The following is a 23167-nucleotide window of genomic DNA, read 5'->3' on the forward strand; positions in this document are numbered from 1 at the left end:
TCTGGTATAGCCAGTGAGAATATTGGACACCCCAGCTCTTTCCATTCCACTCCATGGATATGCTCATTCAGTACCATTCCTTGAGTATCAATGATTTGTCAGAATGATTTGTGTTAGGACCAGAGGATGCCATGGAAGAGTTCTCAATGTTGAGGGAAATAAAAAATAAATAAATTGCTGTAACTAGGCCCATTACAGCATGGTAAAAGCTGCAGTTTCTAGTCTTCTGTTTCATTTTGTATCCTATTGCTCTATAGCATGAGAACTCTCTGAGGATGGGGATTATGTGTTAGTTTTACACTTTTCCCACACCCCTAACAACGGTTGTATATTGACTGATCAGCTCATTGTCTGATAGCCCAAATAAATGACTCCCTTCATCACTAACTGAACACAGCTAAATTAAAACAACTCCCTCCAGTTCCAAGCCAAAACAAAGTCTTCGTCCTTTCATGATGGCTTTGGGTCTCCCAAGGACATAGGTCCTGGACAGATGTCACACTGGGCCCCTGGAACCCCTACTCACGGATGCAGGTCTCCTGAGGGGGAGCACCAGGTCTGCGGTTCCGAAAATAATGCAGCTGACACCGCTCACAGTTTCTGCCTTCTGTGTGGTGGCGGCAGTTGTCACACACACCTCCATGTGTCCCCTGGCTGGCAGCAAACACAGCTGGGTCGAAGTGACAGGTCTCGGAGTGCCCATTGCAGTCACACCCTGGGGAGGGAGAGTCCTGATGCTCATCTCTCCCCACAGCCACTGCCATCTGTACGTACCGAGAGAGCATGCGCTCATCTCTAACAACTCTTCCAGATGCCCAGGAAGGAGACATGGGGAAACTGAGACCAAGAGAAGGCTATACAAGCCATGCCAAGCTACAGAAGGACGCAGAGTGAGGGGATGGGAATCAGGCCTCTGACTCCCCATGATCTAAATCAGAGCAGGGAAATGGGAAGGGCCACCAGAAGGCTCTGCCAAGGAGCATCAGCAAAGACCTAACCTTGGTCCCTCCAGAGCTGGCTAAATAGGAGGAAGAGGCAGTGGGGGAAGGATGTCACCCACTCAGCCACCTCTATCCCCTACCATAAGCATAACTAGTAGGCCTGACACTTGATTCTCATTTAAATAACCCACAGCAGATCCTTCCCAGGTTCCTGGCAAGGTTAGTTAAGACACAGAAAGATGAGCCCCAGATCCAGTCACTCTGGGGGAAGGGATGACCCCCAGGCCCCTACTTTGGCATTCGTGGGGGTCCTGGCCCTCTGCAGGTCTCCAGGGCCGGTTGTTGTAGAAGGGTGCACAGCGCTCGCAGTTGGGGCCAGCGGTGTTGTGCTGGCAGACGCAGACATCATGTACCTGGGAGAAGGGGCGTGGCCGCCAGGATAATTAACACAGGAAACCAGCAAGGCAGACCCACCCACTCCCCTCTTACTTTCCTGCCCATGACTCAAGGCCAGACTTCAGCCCTTCCAGCTGTCCCTGGACTCTTTAGACTCATCCATATAGCTCCAGTGACTTTGGCCTGCCCTCTTGCCATGTTCTTGGTGTATATGAGCACACAATCCTGTGTGTGTGTGTGTGTGTGTGTGCGCGTGCGCGCACGTGCGTGTGTGTGCGTGTGTGTGTGTGTGTGTGTGTGTGTGTGTGTGTGTGTGTGTGCATGCGCCAAATTGCTCCTAGAAAGGATTTTTCAAGCTCATTGCTTTTACTTGAGCACCCCAAGATGACTGGTCTAAGGTGTCGCTGGATGTTCACATCTTTGCTAGTGAGATTCTAGAGGTTTCTGGGTGTTCTCTGCAGAGTTATTTCCCAGCAATCCAGGACTAAGTTGTTTGGTGGATGGGAATCATAGGATGAATTGCTACTAGACTCATGAAGGCATTAAAAATAGAAGAGCTATTGTGTGTTAATTGCCTTCCAAATTAAGCTCAACACCCTCAGCTTGGCATTCAAGGTCTGTACCGTGTTCGCTCAGTTCTCATCCCCCACTCCCTGCAGAGTTTTCAGGTGCTCCTTCTACAAGCCCTACTTCCCCACCCTGGCCCTTCCTGGTTCTTTTCCTTCTGTCTAGAATTCTGTTATTTTTACATTCACCAGCAAAATCCTACCCAGTAACTCCAACTAGAATACCATCTCCTTTCAACCTGGTGGAACTTTACAAGTATCCAGGAAGTGTTTTTATTTTTATTTTATTTTTTCAAAACAGCAATGGCCAGACAAAATTCAACCAGAACTTCGAGAGTCAGGTCTGGGCACCAGTGACTCTACTAGGGAGTCATATTTGAGACCCACCAGGGCTGGATAGCTCACTACCTCCTTCACATTCCCCACACACAACCCAGCCATCCTACTTATCCTAGGTTCTTGTGCATCCTTTCACAGGCCCTAAAAGAGCACTTGTCCCCTGAACTCACATTCCTCTTGGCTCCTCTGTAGTCTAGGAAAGGACACAGGCCACAAATAGAAGGAACAGAATCAACTGCTACTTATTTTTCTCTACTTCCCTCCCAGGCCATTTTGTGTGTGTGTGTGTTTTCTTGTGTTTCTCTTTCATTAGGATCCCTATGGAGCATCCATGTTTGCCAGGAGAATTGAAATCCTAGAAAAAGGCCAGGGAACGGTCCTTGTGATTCTTCTTTTTTGTACTATAGGCTCTGTCTCCTGAGCCTAAGGCCCACCTCTGGATTCACAGAGAGATTCCCCAGGGAACTGAAATGCAGCTTCTCTACTTCTCCCTCTGCAGAACCCAATTCAGCTAGCCGAGGTCAACTTCCTGTGTCCATTAATAGCTATCCCTCTAAGTGCAGAGTTGAGCCTTTAGAATTCCTAGATCAGTGATGTCAACCTTGGTGGAAAAGGAAAAAATAACTTGGAGCTTGAGAAATCAGTTACAAAGACAGAATATCTCAAAGTAGAAGCCTGGGCTAGTTTTGGTTTGGTTTTTTGTTTTTGGTTTTGCTTTTGTTTTTTTTTTGTTGTTTTTTTGTAAGTCCTGGGGCTTGAACTCAGGGTCTGAGCACTGTCCTTAGGCTTTCTCAAGCTGAGCACCCTAACACTTGAGAAATGGCACCACTTTTGGCTTTTTCAATGTTTGTGGTGCCAAGGAATCATGCTAGGCAAGCACTCTACCACTAGGCCAAACTCCTGACCCCTGTTGTGTTTTTGTTCTTAAGCTCCCAATTGCAACTATAATTTATAGTAATGTTTTCCTATTTACATACTAATATGATAAGTAACAACTGGCATATTATAATTGCCATGTGTGGCCCAGGTTGGAAAGCTTCACCTTAAGCTCCCCACCAAGGCCTGCACATTTGCTCCACACAACTGAAAGTTAAAGCCATGCCCATCCACTCACAAAGGAAGCCTGCAGAAGTAAGATAATTCTGATCACCGAAACAGTGCTCGCCTTAGGTTTATTCTCATTCTGGCTGGAGTATTAAGTATCCATATCTTCAATGAGTGGCCTTCCTGCCTCACAGGAGCCTAAGCACAAGCTGGGTCCATGCAGGTCCTCCTGCTTCCCCTCCACCCTCCTCACTCTGGTCTATTACCTTCACAGCAGTGGAGGGCTCCACAGGGGCTCCAGGCTGGGGGGCACAGTGGTCAGCGTGGCCATGACAGAAGCAGCTGCCCTGCAAACGTAGCTGGGACACCGCGAAGTAGGCACTGGGAGGATGGAAGCCCCTCTGGGGCACAGGGGCCAGTTGGGTAAAGTTGACTCTCAAGTTTGTGATGTCTCCCAACTCTAAGAGGGCAACAGTAAAGAGTGAAGGACAATGAGGTGAAGAGTAGAGGGAACAAAAAGAAAGGAAGTTAAGAGGTGAATAGAGCCTCAGCCCCAGACTGCACAGATCAGAGGAAAGGCAGCTCCCGGGATGGGTGTTCCATTAGGACAAGGAAAGGAATTCTCATCTCACCACCCCTCCTAGATGCCCCTACCAGCCTTCAACCTGCTCGAGCTTCACACATATAACATCCCTCCCTACAGGGTCAATAGGGCAAGTACTGGATCCCAACCAAGCTAGAAAAACAGCAGGGAATAGGAAACTTCCATGACTTTGGTCTCAATGAGTTGCATTCCCCAACCACAGTTCCACCAGAAAAGAATATAGTCAAACTGACCTTGAATTTTTTGACCTCGAGAGGCTGAAATCCCAGATGCTAAGTCCATAATGTTAAGTTGGACCTATGTAGAGAGAGAAATGGGGAAAGTTATATAAGACATAGACTCCACCTCAAGCACAGAAGAAGCCTGCTCTTTCATTCCCATTCCTTTCATATCTACCCTCCTTACGCTCTGACATCATTCTCACTTGGAACAACATGGAAAAGACCATGGATGGGAGGTCTGCTACCTGTCCTGGGCCAGCAGGTAATAACTAGGCGCTAATTGAGAGAGAGAGAGAGAGAGAGAGAGAGAGAGAGAGAGAGAGAGAGAGAGAGAGAGAGAGAGAGAGAGAGAGAGGGGGGGGGGGGAGGGAGGGGGAGAGGGAGGGGGAGAGGGAGGGAAAGAGGGAGGGAGAGGGGGAGGGAGGGAGGGAGGGGGAGAGGGAGAGGGAGAGGGAGGGAGAGGGGGAGGGGGAGAGAGAGAGAGAGCGTGCATCTGTCTGTCTGTCTGTCTGTCTGTGTGTCTCTGTCTGTGTGTGTCTGTGTGTGTCTGCGTGTCTATGTGCGTCTGTATCTGTGTATGCATGTATATACAAGATCTTTTTCTCCAGTAGAAAATATAAAAATTTCCTGATTTTCTTGGGTCAAAAATCATGGTGAGAGACATTATCTACAACTGAAGGTACAGGGGAGAGTAATTTTCCAATGATCAAGGAGGAATGTGAAGATGTAATATCCAGGGATGTATGGCTACCCTATCTAGAAAACGCTGGAAACCTCAATGCTTACTATGTTTCATATTTGTAATAAAAACCACTCATTAAAAATGAGTTCCCTTGAAATGAGTTCGTTTCAACCCTCTACACATTCGGAACATTCCTGTGCTCTGATCTGGGGTCTGAGCACAGGTATAGCATTATACGGAGAAGAGTACAAGAAAGAGGAGCTACTAGGCCACAAAGAGAACACACTCTAACCCTTGGTCTCCAGAGAGCAGCTCTGCAGTGCCACTTTAGCCAAGGAGAGCAGGCAGAGTCTGAGCCCATATTACTATATTAATGGGGAGGCAGGGAAGAAGTAGGTAGGATGTCTCACCATGTCTCCTTTTTTAAGGTTCCTTCTACCTACCTTCCCCCCATTTTGATGCCCATTCGGCCTCTGAGGCATAGGCTGGCACCGAGCATCCTGCCAGTTCCGAGACTGGCCCTGACGGATCCGGGGGAAAGCAGATGCACAGTCAGAAGCCAGGTACTGGTACACCTTCCAGGTCCTGCCAAAGTCTGAAGAGCGTTCAATCAGCATGCCTGCAGGCATGGGACCCTGTAGAGACAAAGACAGAGCAAGGCTGTGAGTGACTGAAGGGAAGGATGATGTGCGTCCTGGAATACAACCACAGAAAGAAGCTCCTTGAGGGGAAGGGGATAAAAAGCCAGTAGCAACATGTAGGCTCAGGAACAGCTATTCAATTCTCCTGGCAAACCATAGGCCAGAGAAGTCCATCCCCAGAGGATCTGTGGAAGATTAATAGCAACCATCTCTGTATTCCAGAGGACTGGTCCGTAGCCCAGGCTTCCCAAGCCAAAGGTCACACTAAACTTGAATCATTGCCACATCCTGGAAATTCTGTGCAGCTTCTGTTCTGATCCTCTAAACTATGCCCCACTTCACCAGAAAGAACTTCTAAATGATTCTCTGATGGTGACACCTGCTCTCAATCTACACAGGCCTAAAGATGAAATGTAAGCCACTTGTTTGACTGTGACCCTGTTCCAAAGCAATTTCCAGTGACTTCCCAGCATGCATCCCTTCCTTTTACTACAGTTTCATAAACTCAGTCTCCATACAGATCCTGAGGAAGGCCCATCTCCAGCTTCAGTGCCACCTTTCTCCCATGCTTTCCTAGGAGCTCTGTCTGATTTCCCCCTGGTTCATGCTTACCTGAGTCACACCTGTCACCATAAAGAACCTTCTTGATAAAATATATGGTATGTATCACTCCAACCCATTGTATCCTACAGCCAGCAATCCTAGCTACATAGGAGGCTGAGATCTGGAGGAGCACAGTTTAAAGCTGGCATCAGAAAGAAAAGTTTGTGAGTTTCCATGTTAAAAATAATCAGTAAAGATAGAGATATAACTAGGAACATAGCTGAAGTAGTCAAGCACCATGCAAGGCGGCAAGCTGAGAAAGCTCAAGACCCTGAGTTTAAACCCTGGTACCAAGAAGTGGGGGGGGGGAGGAAGTATCCAATTGAACATTGCCCTTCAAATCTGTCACCTTTAGAGACTGGGCATATGTTCAAATGATGCTGGTATTTCTCAAAATACTTTTGACCTTTCTGTAGGGCATGGATCTTAGAGCCAATTTCCTCAGTCACATAAGAAATCAGCTTCTGATACCTTTTACTTCAAGCTCATTTTTAACTCCTAAAAATAATACTGACTTTTCTGATCATCCAATCCTGTTAACTAAACTTGATCCTTTACTAACTCTAAATAAAGAATAAAACCAAATCACTGAAGGAACAAAAGAAAAAGACCCATAACAAGTGAATGAAAATAGTTTCTCTGAAAGGAATATTTCTGAAGGCTGGTCACAGAGAAGATGAGAATGCACTCTGGGAAGTGAAGGCACTAGCTGATTGATTTGGCTATGGAGAGAGCTGTTCCATGGATGCATACTTCATATGGATGGCTACTGATTAAAACCTCATCTGCAAAGTTTCTGAAACAGAACACACCAAGAATAAACAACTGTGCAACCAACAACTGTGTTAGTCAGGCTTTTCATCACTGTGACAAAAATACTTAAGAAAAACAAGTTAAAGGAGTAAAGATTTACTGTGGCAAATGGCATCAGAGGTTTCAGTCCATATTCAACTGGCTGAACCACTATGGGCCAGCGGTGACAAGATCCTGTGGAAACAAGTGATAGGACAAGGTGGCTAGGCTCACCTCATAGTAGGGATGAGGCAGAGGCTTCTGGGGCAAGACACAAACTCCAAGGACATGTTCCCAGAGACCTACTTCCTTCAACTAGTCCTAACCTTGAAAGTTTCCATCACCTCCCAATAATGCAATGACGTTATGAATCCATCCGTGGATCAAGCCATCATTTATCAGAGCCTCCATGACCCAAAAAAAACCTCTTGATGACTGACTCTACCAGCTGGGGACAAATCTTCAACATAACAACCTTTTTATGTGAGGGGAGAGGGGGGAGGAGGGGACTCTTGGTATCAAAACCATAACAGCAACCAAGCTCAATAGAATCAGCACTTAGCACAGCTGAACTGATTGGACAGGTTAGAAATGTGGGTACAGAAGGCATGGGAATTTCTCAGGAGTACCACTATTCTCCCAGTCCTCATGCTATCACTGTAATGTAGGCCCCACCGTGATGAGGGGAGCCCACCCTGCATGTGATGCTATTATCCCACTTCAAGGAGACCAGAACGATGTGCTTCTTCATGGCTTGAGTTCAAGTGCCCCAGGTTCCCTTTCCTATCTACTGCTATTCCCCCAAAACACACCTTAAAATCCATCATGATGTCCTGAAGCTGAAATCTCCTATCCAGGTCCAGCTGCAGAGAGACAGGGCTCACATCTGGAAAGAGAAAAAATAGGAACTTGGGGCCAGAGATTTCATACTTTCACAACCCCACCAATGAGCCTGGCCTAGCAAGTCTAGTCTAGACTAGACTCTCTGATTTAACTCCGGGGGAGAATAGACCAATACAATGCTATTTAGGTGACCCCTTCAAGATCTTATCTGCTCTTGCCAAATTCCCTCCCACCATCACCTGCTGTCCCTAATGCCTTAATGGTGTTCAACTTGTCTGCTCAACATACTTCCTACCATGTGCACAGCTGTGGAGACTGTGTAGCATGCAGTAAAGGCAGCCTTCTGATCACACACTCTCAATCTCAACAAACTTGTCTCCAGGCTCCACCCAACCATGCCTACACCCTCCCATTCTCATCCCAGCCCATGCAACTTCTACAAGTTTAGTCCCCAGTAGATGGCAGATCCTTACCATTCTGTGACTGCCACCAGCGCACAGGGCCAGAAGACGAAGCCACATTCTCCACTCGGTGGCTGTTGTAATTGTGAGGCAGCCTGGAGTCACACTTGCAGCATTTCATCTGCCACTGTGGGAGGAGAGATGGCCAAGGTTAGAGGTGGGGGTACTCAGTCCTTCAGATCCCAACACAGGCCACCCATGGAAAGAAAGCCTCTCCTCGGATCTACACATTACTTATACACTTAGCAGGAGGAATTTCTTGCTTTTTTTTTTTTTGCTAGTCCTGGGGCTTGAACTCAGGGCCTGAGCACTGTCCTTCGGCTTCCTCAAGGCTAGAACTCTACCACTTGAGTCACAGCACCACTTCCAGCTTTTTTCTATGTAGGCAGTACAAAAGAATGAAACTTAGATCTTGATGCATGCTAGGCAAGCACTCTACTACTAGGCCAAACTGCCACCCATGAGGATGATTCTTTTTTAATATATTGTCAGGGTAATATATAGAGAGGTTACAGTTACATTCATCAGGTAGTAGGTGCATTATTTGTCAAACATTGATGTCCCTTCTCATGCTTTTGTCCACCTTCCCCCCTACCCCCTCCTAATCATCTTGTTTCTCCCCTTCCCTTCCCTATTTCAAATAAACAAACATATATACAATACCCCAGGTAACAAAGTCAGATACAATAACCACATGAGATTAACCATAAGGGGAAAAAGAGAAAAGAAATAACTGCACATTGAGAACAACAATCACAAAGATAAACCTCTTGTTTCCATAGAGGATGAATTTCTTAAAATGCTATTGGTCATCTTTTTCATTCAATTCTTCAATGCCCTTCCTAATATACAGCAAAGGAATAGTAAATAGATGTTGTATCTGGGAAGAGTTTTAAGATAGTGGAAAAAATACATCACCTTAAAGAAAAAAATGTAAAAAGAACACTGCGAGGAGAGAAAGGGGGTTGGGGGTTTGGAGAGAAATTCACATTCGTTTAGCACTTATGTTCTAGATACCTAAGCCTGATCTCATTTTATTGTGGAAGCCTAGAGAAGGCTGGGGTTTAAGGGACATAAACCAAGCAAATAAAAATACAAAGAGGTTTGGGATTTTAATGCTATCTCTTTAATCCCATTTCATAGGCTCAGTTTTCTCCTCCAATTGAGCTGGACTAGAGTAATCCATTCAGCTGACCAATATTGAACACACATGTTCTCTCTCTCTCTCTCTCTCTCTCTCTCTCTCTCTCTCTCTCTCTCTCTCTCTCTCTCTCTCACACACACACACACACACACACACTCTCACACACACACACACACACACACGCACGTGCGAGCGCACACACACACAAAATACAGATATAGCTGACTTGGTCCCAACTCTTTCATGTTATTCATCAAAAATCTTTCTCCTCTGAATAACCACTGGGCTTAGCTCTGAGAGCCCTACCCAAGGAGGAGCTGTACATTCACTCAACAGAAGCCAGACCTGCTAGACTTTCTGTGCTGGGACAACTGAACCTACATACACACCAAGCCTCCATTTTCTCCTAAACTTCCTTCCATTAGAACCAAAAGGGACTTGTAGCAGAGACGCTGAAGCCTTCTAGCTCTCTGTATTCTGCCATGACCAAAGGTCATATCCTGATGAGACAAAGTCTCAGCATAGGTACGAGCTGCTGAACTAGATTTTTAACCCAATAGCTCAGCACCAAAGAGATGAAGTAAGTGTGGTAAGCCTGTCCCTTGAGATATAGAAACATCTTGACTAGCATCATCTTCCATCTGCCCACTGACATTCTAGGCCCCACAGGAAACACAGAACACAAGCCAAGGATCATGGTCTCTGAGCCTCTGATCCCTATCCATCTACAGCTTCTACCTCCAACCTACAAGGGAAGAGAACTGTCACCCTTCCTGATGCTTGGAGGCATGGACTGTCCATTTACCTGTTGATTATCTGACTCTCTTTGATGCTTTAGTCCCAGTACAGGCCCACACTGTGTACTCAATGAATAAATAATGAATGGGTGAATGAATAAATAGTAAATGCTCAATGAATGTGGGCTATTCTTAATAACATATTGACAAACACATCCTTCCTGTACTCAAGAAGTTTAAAACTGTGGCACAGAGTAAGGAAGTATTCACAACATCAATATTAAGTGATGGACTTGTAATCCCAGTTATTCAGGAGCTCACCCAAAAGGCTGGCTTGAACCCAAGGGTAAGGGACAGGCCTGAGCATATAATGAGACCCTGTTCTTTGCAGAAAAATATCATGTGTCAAGATAATTTCAATATATGAATTTATTGAGTTCTACAATAACCCTATATGTCAAGTAGTATCTCACTTTATAGATAAGATTTTCCATTGATCACCAATGTCTGCACAAGAGAAGACCCCACACTGGCTGCCTGGCTGTGTGCCTGTCTGTCTGTCTGATCCTCCCTCTCCCCCATCTTCTATCCCTGGAATCCTCTCATTTCCATAAAAAAAAAAAAAAGCTTGAGTGGCAGACCCTATGGGAAGCATGGTAAAGCCTGGTCATTTCTGCCCCTCCCAATGGGTTCTAAAAAGGGCTTTGCTGGCCCTCAAGATAACCTTGGGAAGCCTGTGGCAGAGGCAGTCCAGCAAATTCAGGATCCAATCCAGCAGCTCCAGCTAACCCAGCTCAGTTACCAGAGACCAGAGCTTTGTCCCTGGCTGAAGTACCTGGGCATTTAGCATAATCCTTTCTGGGCAAAAGAAGGCGCTAACTGAAGTCAGACTCCACTTAAGACCCTATTTTGGTCTCTGGACCTGAACATGTCCTTCTCCATACTCTCTGTTCAGACTGGGGGCAAACTTTTCCACTCCTCATCTAGTCTTCACTCAGCACATGTGCTGAGGATGGACAAAGGCCAGCGCCTTCTGGCACCAGTGCCTGTCACCACAGCTCCCTGCCTCTGGCACCAGTGCCCTGTTACCACAGCTCCCTGCCTCTGGTGCTGCTGGGAGCTGATCTCAGCCCTGCCTAGCCAGGAGAGTGCCTGACAAAAAGGGCCCTTTCTTTCTCTGAGTTCTGAGACAAGGAAATAGAGGCCGCAGAAATGCCCTTGACACTCCCAAATGATGGACTATTATGTAACTATTTAAAAGTTTAGAAAAAAAAAGAAAACATTTACTTGCATGGAGAAGTGATTATATTCAGTAATGAAAAAAAGTTTGGCATAAATTTACATACACATTATGACCTCAAATATATATTTTTCAAGGAAGAGAGAATGTCTAGAAGGAAATAGAGCAGAACCTCAGGTGAAATCTTATGAAGTTTCTGAGCTTTGTCCTTTTGGGACCTACAAACATTATACCTATATATTCCATTGCCAGTTCAACCTATCATCTCTGTGTGGTAAGCTCATAGATGATTTCACCCTTCCTTTTTATTTATTTTAATATATTTAAACATTTATATCTTGAAGTATACTAACTTTTATACTCAGGAAAGTAAGTAGCATTATAAATACTAAATAAGCTAAAATGTCAGGGTATGCATCCGGAGTTTCTGTTGCCTGCCTGTCTCTACAGAACAAGCTGGGGGCCTCCACGCCTCCCCCGTGCTCCCATCCACGTGCACAGCTACTGACAGAGCGATAAGTTGCCCTCATGGCCTTACAAGCCAGGTGATGCTTATCTTAGTAACATAGCTAAAGAAGGGATTTCAACTAGCCCTGAGAGACAAGACAAGCCGCAGGCTTCAAACAGGTATGTTAAGTATCTCTGCTTGTCAACGGGTTAGCAGGATGAAGGCCTGAAATAGAGCAGCTGTGGCAGAACTCCATGTAAGACGAGCTGTGTGTCTCCTCTTTTTCTCTGGGCCCCAGTTTCCCTTTCCATTTTCTGATTGTGTGCATATCTGTAGCATGTGTATACATGGAAGGATGTATGCATGTGTATGAGTCTGCCTGTAAGGCTCTCCTTCTCACATGTTACATGCCTATGTCTCTCACAGAGATGGCAGCTCTCGCTGCAGCTTCCTCCAGCTCTGGGGTCAGTTGGCCACCATTTTCCTGGCTGTGCTACTTCAGAGCTGCAGCCCTATTATCAATTCAGCCTGTCAGACCTCTGGCCAATTTGGATCCTGCTTTCTTTCCAGCTGGAAAAGCTCAGCCTTCTCTTGGAGCTTTCTAGAAGCTCAGCAAATGTGGCCGAAGACAACCCCTTCCAGAGTGCTGGGTGAGGGCAAAGGAGTGAGAAAAGAACCAACAGGGGCCTGACACACAGTGAAAAGGGATGGAAAAGGGAGATGCAAGCAAATGAAGGCTTTGTGCCTGTGCAGAACGGGGGTGGGGGATAGGAAAAAACACCTCAGGTTATTACCTGGCACAATTTTCTTCTGTAAGTGAGACAGAAGGCTGCCTGAGTCCACCTAAGAAGCCACAGAAAAGGTCATAGCCACCAGGTAGGGCCAAAAGAAGGAAGCCAGACCAAAACAAAGCCAAATAGATTTTTTTTAATCTATATATATTTTCCCTTCAAAAATGACTCCTTCCTATAATGGCATTCGCAGGGAAATGGATGAATCTAGAGCGAATCGTGTTGAGTGAGACAAGTCAAGACCTAAGAAACAAAAGGCGCATGGTATCCTTAATATGTGGCTATTAAATACAAAGAGTACAAGAGCGAGGACTCAATATTTGTATACCCAATGCTATGGACATGGTAATGGAAATATAAACATAACTATATAGACATTAAAAACCTATGACTCTATAGACATGTTTTATTTGATAAATTAATACATTTCTATGACATACAAACCCTTAGCCTAATTTGGATTAAGTTCTAAAAACTAAGTCCCAGTGATTGTATATAGAGATTCCCTTCTTGAACACTTGTTTGTTAAACTTGTCATTTGAAATATGATGTAAAAATCAATGTTAATAAATTCTTTAATAAAAAAAGCTCAGACCTCATCCAGACCCTGAGTTCAATACCTAGGACTAGCAAAATAAATAAATACAATTATGAAAAAAAATGACTCCTTCTTGATCTTACCTTCTCAGGACCCTTTGCAAAGTCACAGCTAAGATTTTGATAAATGAACCTTGCCTTCATTTAAAACAAGGAATTCAATGGTACTTAACCCAAACAGTAAACCCTCATGGGTAGGAACCTTAGAAGTTTTAGCACTTCTCAGAGCTTTTGGAAAATACGAAAGGGATAGGGATCAATATGCTAAGACAAACATATCTGTCTAAAATATTAGCTTTTATGAAAGTCAAAAAAGCAGACACGTGCAAAACAAAGAAAAGCAGAGGCTGTTGATGTGTGCACAGGTGGGTATATTGGTTCCCTGCATGCATGTGTACATGTGTACACTGTAGAAGAGAAGACCTCCACCCAGATACTACCTCTACCTTCTGTGCAAGAGATTACAAATGAGGCCAGGGGGACAGGAGTGTGGCCTAGTGGGAGAATGCTTGCTTTGCATGCATGAAGCCCTGGGTTCGATTCCTCAGTACCACATACACAGAAAAATCTGTAAGTGGTGCTGTGGCTCAAACAGTAGAGGCTAGCCTTGAGAAAGCTCAAGGACAGTGCCTAGGCCCTGAATTTAAGCCCCAGGAATGGCAAAAAAAAATGAGGCCAGGCTCATGATAGTAATTCTAATTACCCAAGAGGCTGACATCTGAGGACCACAGTTTAAAGCCAGCCCTGGAAGGAAAGTCTGTTAGACTTTAACTACCAAAAATCTGGAAATGGCTCTGTGGCTCAAGGAAGAGATCTCTAGCATCAGACACAAAACCTCAAAGACAACACCCAAGTCCTGAGTTCAAGCCCCTGGGCTGGCACCTAAAAAAAAGGGAGATAAAAATGACAGCTGCTTGGTTTATATAGCTAATTAAACTTGAGGAATGTGTTGTGTACGAAAATTAAGGCAAGTAATAATCAAGTTTTCCCCAGAAATGGAGGGAATGGGGGATAAACAGAAGGTTTGGGGGAACAGACACACCAGTGGAGACATTGTTGGGAGCAGAAACCAGGGCTGGAAAACCTCAAGACAAGATATTTTGATTCCTGTAAAAAGCAAACAAACAAACGAACAATCCAGAAAGGACTACACCACGGGCACTGAGAGACAGTGTGTGGATGTCAGCATTGCATACATTGCCAGGTGTCTGTAAGAAGCAGGCAAAGAGATAAGCAAATGGTAAAGGTTGAGTAACCAAACCCCATACCTTCCTAAATGGGAGATAGAGGTGGAAACAAGAATCATGGCTAAGTGTCAGAACCAAAACCAGAACTAGACAGTCTTCACCCCCAATCTGGAGCACTGACCATGACTGTACCAGGATAAGATGATTTCAGTGAGTGCTTCTCCTGATCAAGAAAGAAGTGCTCGGGAGTCTGAGAGGCAGATGAGGACACTTCTGTAAGCAGACACAGCTACCAGGAGGCCAGGAGGGAGAAGGGGGCTTAGGGAAGAATGAGCATGTTAGCAGGACCATGCATTCACTTTGCACATTCTGGTACACAATCTTCAGACAAGCCCTTGGAGTGAATGCTAGCTTGCTTCCATTCTGCAAATGAGCTTACAGCAGGCAGTCACCACACATGTTTTCACCCTTGCCTTGAGACAGAAGGAGTAATGATGCAGTGGGTTATCAATGAACTAGAAGGAAGAAGGCTAGGATGGCTGGGACTGCAACCTCAGGCCTTTTCAACGAAGAACAGGAGAGGTCCAGGCCCAGACAATTAATGGGTCACCAAGGCAAGTAGACGCAGAATGGCAAAGTTGGGGGGCGGGGCACATGTAAGAGGTGCCATAAAGTAAAGTTGATCAAATCCAGTGTCCACTACAAGGGTTGCAAATGGATCCCAACAAAGAAGCAATCCCTTGAGGCCAATGAAATTAATCACTGAGACAGTATTGGGCAAAGGAGGTAACTTGCAAAGAGGCTAAAACTGGCTTGCCAAAATAAGAGGCACTTCTAGAGGTCAGGACCTAGGAGAGACAACTTGGGGATTGGACAGTGTCCCCAGAACTCTTGCAATTCCTATTCTGCCAAGTCTGGCTCAGGTTGAGGGTAAGAGTTAGAATAAGTGAGATAGAAATAACCAAGGGTCATAAATCCCCACTACACTTGGCATTTATGCCATGTCAGCAGTAGGCAGAAGGGACTAGGTGATTCTGTACTGGGCTCAGGGCTGCTATGTCACCCCTGCATGAGAACAGAACAGAAGCACTAGCCAGAGTCCTTGGAGGTAACTCTGTCTCAGGCCACCCGAATTCTCAGCCATGACTATCCCATGGACCTCCCTGTCCTCTACTTAGAAAATTCAACACCTGAGTATTTCCATCTGAACTTTGACATCCCAGCACACACCTAAAACCTTCCTATCATTCACAGGAATAACAAGAACCACCTCATTAGACACTGTGACAATTCATTAGAACATTTTATAAGCAATTCTTAGCATGCTGCCTTTGATGCATAATATGTGCCTAATAAATAAGTGATCCATGCTATTACTATTATTTAAAGAGAAAATAAACTTAAACATGGAAACCAGAACTCAACATAGTTAAAATCTGAATTCTTAGTATTTATTGTGCAGCCACTACTGCCCGAGAAAGAGTCTGGGGTACATCTGTATAGAGGATTTGAATCATTCTCTGTGCCTCCATGTCTTCATTATTGGAAGCCCAGACACTCAGAAGGGTGGGTGTGGAAGGGAGAAGGAATGGAACAAGGCAGAGAGATGAAAGGCAAGGGAGAAATTCTGGTTGTTAGTATTCATGTCAGTCCCAAAGAGTACAGGTACATAAAGAGTATAGGAGAGTCTGTAGGTTCCCTAAAGACTATTTCATCTAACACTCATAGAACAGGAGAAATTTAAGAGGGGTGATTTCTTAACCAAGATCAAACCATATGTTAGTGGCAGACTTGAATTGATAACACCACTCTCAAGAAACCCTCATTCCCTCTTTTCTGAAGACTTCCTAGATTTGCTTCTCTTGCAAAAAAAAAAAAACAAGAAAATTTCTCAGTTTTCATAGCAGAAAAATAACTAAGATTTATCCATTCCCAGGGTTGCAAAAGTCTAGACTTCCCTTTTGCAAGCATCCTGTTTTGGTCTCAAGAGGCTACTGAAGAGCAGAGAAGGCAGTTGGCTGCTGGGACTAGCTGAGAGAGGCAAAAGACAGGCCTAGGGTAATCCAAAGGTCCAGGCCTAGCAAGAGAGGCTGTCCAAACATGGCTGGGAGCAAGGGCACATGTCAGCATGAGGCTGATCCTTCCTTGTTTCCACCTTCCAGAAGATGAGTCAGTCTGAGAAAGAGAGCCAGCAGAAGCTCATCTTCCTGGAACCTCCAGACACAAGCTTGACGGCCCATAATATTGGGGGTAGGCGGTGGAGTGTGAGGAGGGGAATGGCTACAATGACTCTGTTGCCTAGAAAGCTCAATACTGCCAGGTCCCCTGATGTTGTGGAGTAATCTGGGTCCATAGGGAGTAAGTCTGTGCTTTACCCAATCTTGTCAGATGGGCTTTTCCAAATCCAAGTGGGTGAGATGCAGAACCATGCCATCTCTGCTCAGCAACTCCAAAATCACTACCTAGTACTACCAGTGTTTAAAAATAGCCAAGAGAACATTGGGAACTGGGAGGACAGGGAAACGTAGAGGCCAGATCGGATACCACCTTCTAGGTCCTGAGGACAAGGACAGCCTGGAAAGGGGAAACAAGAAAACATCCAGTAATGTAAATTTGGTAAAGAAAGAACATCGGCTAGCTGAGGAGTTAGAGCAAAGGAAAACAAAGTTCCTACAAAAATAATAATAATACAACTCATAGGCACTATGGAAGAAAAGACAAGCTGGGTGCAGTGGCCCATGCCTGTAATCCTAGCTACTCAGGAAGCTGAGATCTGGGGATCAAGGTTCAAAGCCAGCCCGGGCACTAAGGACCAAGAGACTCTTATTTCCAATTAACCACCAGAAAACTAGAAGTAGTGCTGTGGCTCAAGAGGTAGAGCAGTAGCCTGGAGCTGAAGAGCTCAGGGACAGTACCCAGGCCTAGAGGTCAAGCCCTATGACTGATAAAAAATTGAAAGAAAAGACAGGATGTCTCTATGCAAAAGGCAATCATTTTAATGGACTTTGTCCAAAGCTGTTAGAGACTCAATGTTTTTTTTAGCTCCTTTTCAAATCAATGGGCTGAAAAATGACCCTTCCTGGTAACCCCAAATCACTTCTTTACTTATCTCCCTGATCAGATCCTACCTTGCTTACATTGAGTGAACCCGGGATCACCAAGGCTGATGAATGACTAAGTTGCTGTTTACATATGACAGTAGCAAAACAGAGATGGAAGGTGGAATATAGCTTTAAAAAGATGGTAGTGCAGGGCGTGGTGGCTCACGCCCATAATCCTAGCTACTCAGGATGTTGAGATCTGAGGATCGTAGTTCAAAGCCAGCCCAGGAACTAAAGAACATGATACTCTTATCTACAATTAACCACTAGAAAATGGAAAGTGGGGCTGTGATTCAAAGGCTGTGATTCAGCCTTGAAGCTGAAGAGCTCAGGGACAATGCCCAGGCCCAAGAGTGCAAGCCCCATGACACACACACACACACACACACACACACACACACACACACACACACACACGGTGGTAGCTCAGAGTCAAGAGAGAGAGAGAGACAGACAGACAGACGGTGGCACAACTTCCATACTATGGCAAGAAAGCCAGTCAGTGCACATAGCCTAGAACCCTTGTCTGTAGTCTATAAATAAATAAATATAAAAATTTTAACAAAAGCACATTTAGACACTAGAAGCCTAACAGATGGATATTTGTCCATTTGCTCATTTACAAGACTTGAAAAATGATTCTTTGGATAAGGCATGATGGTTCATGTCTATCATCCCAGAATAAAACAAGGTGAAGATTGTGGCACAGGCCTATAATCCCAGCTATATATAATCCAAGGGCCAGAGACACCAGAGGATGGTGGTCCCAGGCCTTCTCCAGGCAAAAAAAAAGGGTCCCTACCTGAAAAATAAAATCAAAATGGGCTAGAGGCATGACTCAAGTGGTAGAATGCTTGCCTAGCAAGCCAACAGCCTTGAATTCAAATCCTAGGCCTGATGCTTCCCCACAGAAAATGAAGAGAGGAAGAAATAAAGACTACTATTCACCCAAGCTTATGCCCAAAGGCTCAGTTAATTCTGAGAACTGTTTTGTCTTGGCCAATCAGATCAAGGCAGTGATCTGAGCTTATATTTTTTTCTTGGACTTACCCACTCCCCATAACACATGGGGCTCGACCTGTACCAAGTACACTCGAGGCATCCAGTGAACACATGGCTGGCTCAATGGCCCCAGCCCATCCTGCCTCTCTTTAATCCTAGAGGCCGTGGAAGTGGAGCCTTACCTCTCCATGCCGGGTACAGTAAGTCTCAGGTTTGGTCAATCCACAGGTAGATGAAGCACGGAGAAACTTGGTCCGCCCAATGAGCAAGTCCCCAACTGGTGGATAGCAGGCCCCACGGGAGCAAGCTTGTTGGTCACACAGGAGGCTGGGCAAAGCTGAAATCACACAGAGAAGTCTGGGAATACAAACCAAAGAGAGGAGGTCCCAGCCGGCTATCCTCAATATCCCTCAGGAGAGCTGATGTGTACAAAACAAGCCCCTCACCTCACGTGTGCCCACACTCTCAGCTGCTGGCCATGAGTCTAATTTCATACCTTGTCAGCCCAGACTTGAAAAGGAAAGGAGGAGAAATACAAGTGACCCTGAAATGGGACATCTATATGTGGCTTCTTGAATCAAGCTGGAGATGCATACTTGGCTACCAGAACAGATCTACACTCTTTTGCCTATCAGCAGCCCAGAAGGCTCACAAACTGAGTCATCTGGAGACCAGTGAGAAAGATCTGTGTCATTTCTACTCCTTTGTCTGAAAAGGTGGCCCCACTAATTTTATGAATGTCCCGTTATAATTTACTGGTAAATTAAGACCTCTAGAACAGCTTGGGAGGGAGAAGATAGGAACTAAGCTGCACGAAACATTCCAGAAGATAAGAAGACACTGGGGTGCCTTTTCAAGAAAGACTACATAACAGGTTCTGGTGGGTGGGATATGACACTCACCAAAATACAGGAGAAGGAGCCGTCTCATCATCAGCCAATGGGATCCTCAGAGAGGATTTTACCTAGGACAGAGCAAAGCAACCTGGGTAAAATAGCACCAGCCCCTTTCCTTCTTTCTGAACTCCTGTTTCTCTCAGCACTCTCCAGTAAGGGTCATGACTGAGGACATTTCCTTGAGGTACATTGGTAGCCAAAGGCATAGAAAATGCCAGAGCTCTAGACCTTGAGCCCAGCTGAGTTGAGGTTGATAATGACCACAGTTCTGGGCTAACTAGGCAAGGAAGAGTTGAGTGAGCCTGATAGTTTCAAGGGGAGTGTAGAGGATTTCATCTGAACTGAAAGCAACTCAAAATATCTCTCATTATGGGCAGGGACTCTGAAGGTAGCTGGAAATAGAGATTAAAAGAGAAGCTGGGGATTCTGAGAGGTGGCCTGCCCCAGGAAGCATGCTCCATCAAAGCTCTGGCCCAGTCTTCTTGTGCTTTGTATTAGATGCTGCTCTGTTCCAATGTTGTCAGCTCTGTTAACTGAGGTGGAGCTGAGTGGTCAGCTAGTTAGGGACAGAAGAGGAGCTGGGGTGAGGCACGGGGGAGAGGGTAGCATTCTTTGTATCTTTCTATCTTTAAATCCCACTGTTTCAAAGCTCATCCCCCTCCAATCCCCTCCCAGGAGAAAAAGGATCCAAGGTTAGGTACAGTGGGCTTGATGTAGGCCATCAGAGAGAAAGCATTCCTGATTTTGATCCAGTGCTTCCTTCACTCTCATCCCTAGCTAGAAATCCCACAGGGCTAGAGCAACGCTGCACTGGGCCACCTCCCTTCCTACTTTTCTTCTGTGCTCACCTCAGACCTGAGTCTGCTTTCTTCTAAGTTTAGTAAGGGTGCTTGAGTGAAAAACAGCAGACATTTTAACCAAGCATTCAGAGGAATAAATCAGGCTTTGAAATCAGGCACCCAGAGATAAATATTGTCTTTTCCTCTCCCCACCCCAACCCACTTCACAGGGCAGGAAAAGACAGGTGACTTACCTGTTCCGTGCTGCCCTCGTTTCTCCAGATTGCCCTTCCGAGAGCTCCCCTGAAATGTAGGGGTCTCCTCTCCTGGCCCCGGGGTTTTAAACAAGAGCCTCTGGAGACTCCCTGGCTGGGCGTAGCCCCACAGCAGGGCGGCCTCAGGAATCTGGCAGCTGCCACGCCCATCTGACATCATTTCTCCCTTACCCTGAGGACAAGACTGGGCAAGTGGGTCTGTCCTAGGCACCTGGAAGCAAGCCCCACAATGCCCACCTGCCTGTGGGTGCCTAGAGGAGCTGGATGGGACAACCACTACTGATCCTTCTTAGGTGAGGAAGGGCTCTCACTTTGGTACCCCAGCATTGTGCTTACCATTCCCCAAAACCAATACTGGGGTTCAGCTGGCCCTTGTGTCCAGATTGCTATTGATAGGCCAGGCAGACACAAAGGATATACCCTATATGTACTGCTAAAGCCCCAGACATTTCATTGTGCTGGAAGATCAGAAGACCCAAATATCCAGGACCCTGGAAAGCACCAGATCCCTCCCAAGAAGGAAAAGTGGAAAATCCCAGCTTCCTGGGGAATTTAGTGGTACCTTCAAAGAATGGGGAAGCTCAACTCACCCAAGGGAAGTTTAAGAGACATGAACAGAGAAAGGCTCCCTGCCTGGCCTTGGGCTTCCTCAGCAGGGTTGGCAAGAAGCCCAGGTACAGGTAACTACTTGTGAGTCACTGCCCCAACACAAGGAGGGTTGGCCTCCAAGCCCCTCCCTCCTGCACAGGAATGTCCGCCCCGAGGGCCAGAAAACAAGACCTGACCATATAGGTGGTAGAAGGAAAGGCTGAGGCAGAGCTGCACTAGTATTGTAAAGTCAAGGCAGAATTTCCCTGGGACCCTGCCAGGCCAGAAAACACAGTAAATGTGTGGGATGGGCTCCTGCTTAGGGCTTCAAGCCACTATAAATGGTAGAAACAGGCTCAGACTGACAGGCTGCTCTAGCACCCTCCAGGTTTGGAAATGGCCTTAGAAAGCCTAAAGCAGCATGCTTTTTTTTTTTCTTTTTTTTTTGAACACTGTTAGTTCAAAGGCACAATTTAAAGGCACTTCTTGAATTCTCCACTCCAGTATCTAAGTAGCTCCTAAGTAAAAAGTTCTCTATCATTCGAGGGCTAATACAGAGAAACTGGTTTGAGAACACTTAGGGAGAAAATAGTATTCTGTGGTTCAAACTGGGCATGGTCTAATTCCCAGGTTCTAATTTAGCACAAGTTCAGGTTAGTGAGGGAAGACAGTAATTAGCAAATGGACGATAAGTTGTCTAGATGTGTAGTTGAGATTCCAATAAATGTTAGTCTCTTACTGTCTGTCAGCATTCCAGTGAAATCTTCCTTAACTCAGCAAAAGGGTGGAGGGGGAAGCAGCTTCCCCTTCATCAACCCCTGTAGAAACAGAAAGAGGAGAGACACCCCCCAACCTCCAGCAAGTATACTCCCCAGAGAAGGGTCACTTCTGATTCCTATGCATTTTGAACCCTTTCACCCAAGTCTCTTTCTCTCCATCCTTGCCCCCTATCTCCCCCTGCCCAACTCCCTGAATTTACAACTTTGGGAAATTTTTATCCTCTGCCCATCGCCAGAGGATGTGACAAAGAGCTCAATAATAATTAGCTGAGCCAAAGACGGCAGGTGTGGCAATCCCAGATCCTGGGTGTGTTGGGGGGGGGGGCAGGTCTCACCTGAAGTGGGTGAGGTCCTTTAAATCCCTCCCTCCCCGTCCACTTTTTGAGGCCAGGAACTCAGGTAAATATGTCTGACATTTCACAAGCTGGGGCAGGTTCCAGCATGGTTTGACTCCACAGGAAAGAAGCTCTCAGTTACTCTTCTTGGGCCTTCTATGCACTCCTAAACAAACTTCTAGACCTCCAAGAGAAGTCCCACTCTTCAGAAACAGTATCCCTCCCCAGGTTCAAAACAAAACCCCTAAGAAGTAGGGCACAGGGTGCTAGCACAAGTCCAGTGACTTCAAAAATGAGCAGCCAGCAATGGAGCCCAAGGATCAGTTGGAACTAATGTGGAGGGATATGGGGACGTGGCCCAAGCACCGGTCTCCTCGCTGTGTACCTCTCTTTTTCCCCAGCTAGCCTCTTTCCTGCTTCAAAGTTCTCATCTCCCTTGAGCCTCCACTCCTTACTTAGGAATTAAGTCGTCATCCTCCACTCTTGTTTTTATTTCATCCATACCAACAAATTCTATTAGTTCATCTCCTTTCCAAAATAACCTGAATTCACTTCTAACCTCCTGGCTGAGCTGCTCCACCCTAAATTTCTGCCACAGCTTCCTCACTGGTCTTTAGACTAAACCAAACACAACAGTCTCCTCTCCTCTGATCAGAACCCTGCCTGAGCTCCCCGCCTTGCTCAGAGCTAAAGCCATGGTGTGACAGAGAATCTGGGAGGCCCAACATGGCCAGAAGCACACTGCATTGCTTCTCTTCCTCTACTGCTTATCCTCTTTGCTGTGCCCCAGAGACACCAGGCCTGCTTCTGCCTCAGGGACTTACTCTAGCTGACCCTTTAGCTTAGAATGCTCATGCTCTGGACATCTATCGCTCTCATACGGTTTTGTTTTGGTTTTCTGTTTTTGTTGGTCATGGAGCTTGAAGTTTGGGCCTGGATGCTGTCCCTGTGCTCTTCAGCTCAATGCTTTTGAACTGTGATCCTCAGATCTCAACCTCCCAAGTAGCTAGGATTACAGGTGCGAGCCACCAATGCCTGGCTCTCGCACAGTTTTTAAATCTTCTTCTACAAAGCCCACCCTGACCATTTTACTTAAAATTACAACCAGCTCCCCGGTCTCACGTTGGACATTCCC

The 23167-nt window shown here is 45.9% G+C and overlaps 1 protein-coding gene across 1 annotated transcript; it reads right to left on the reverse strand.

Moving 5' to 3' along the window:
• Window positions 1-526: 526 nt before the first annotated feature.
• LOC150038952 (laminin subunit beta-3-like) lies at window positions 527-20974 on the reverse strand (the record flags this gene model as incomplete). Its single annotated transcript, XM_090328107.1, has 10 exons — window positions 20921-20974; window positions 19283-19344; window positions 18563-18717; window positions 8146-8260; window positions 7642-7715; window positions 5237-5428; window positions 4124-4187; window positions 3553-3746; window positions 1234-1354; window positions 527-715 (listed from the first exon to the last, which is right to left on the reverse strand). Coding segments are annotated over exons 2-10 (1135 nt in total), but the record flags the coding sequence as incomplete, so codon positions are not given.
• Between the last annotated feature and the right edge of the window lie 2193 nt (window positions 20975-23167).

Source organism: Megascapheus bottae, unplaced genomic scaffold (genome assembly GCF_031878675.1).
Source record: "Megascapheus bottae isolate mThoBot1 unplaced genomic scaffold, mThoBot2.hap1 H_1, whole genome shotgun sequence".
Classification (NCBI taxonomy): domain Eukaryota; kingdom Metazoa; phylum Chordata; class Mammalia; order Rodentia; family Geomyidae; genus Megascapheus; species Megascapheus bottae.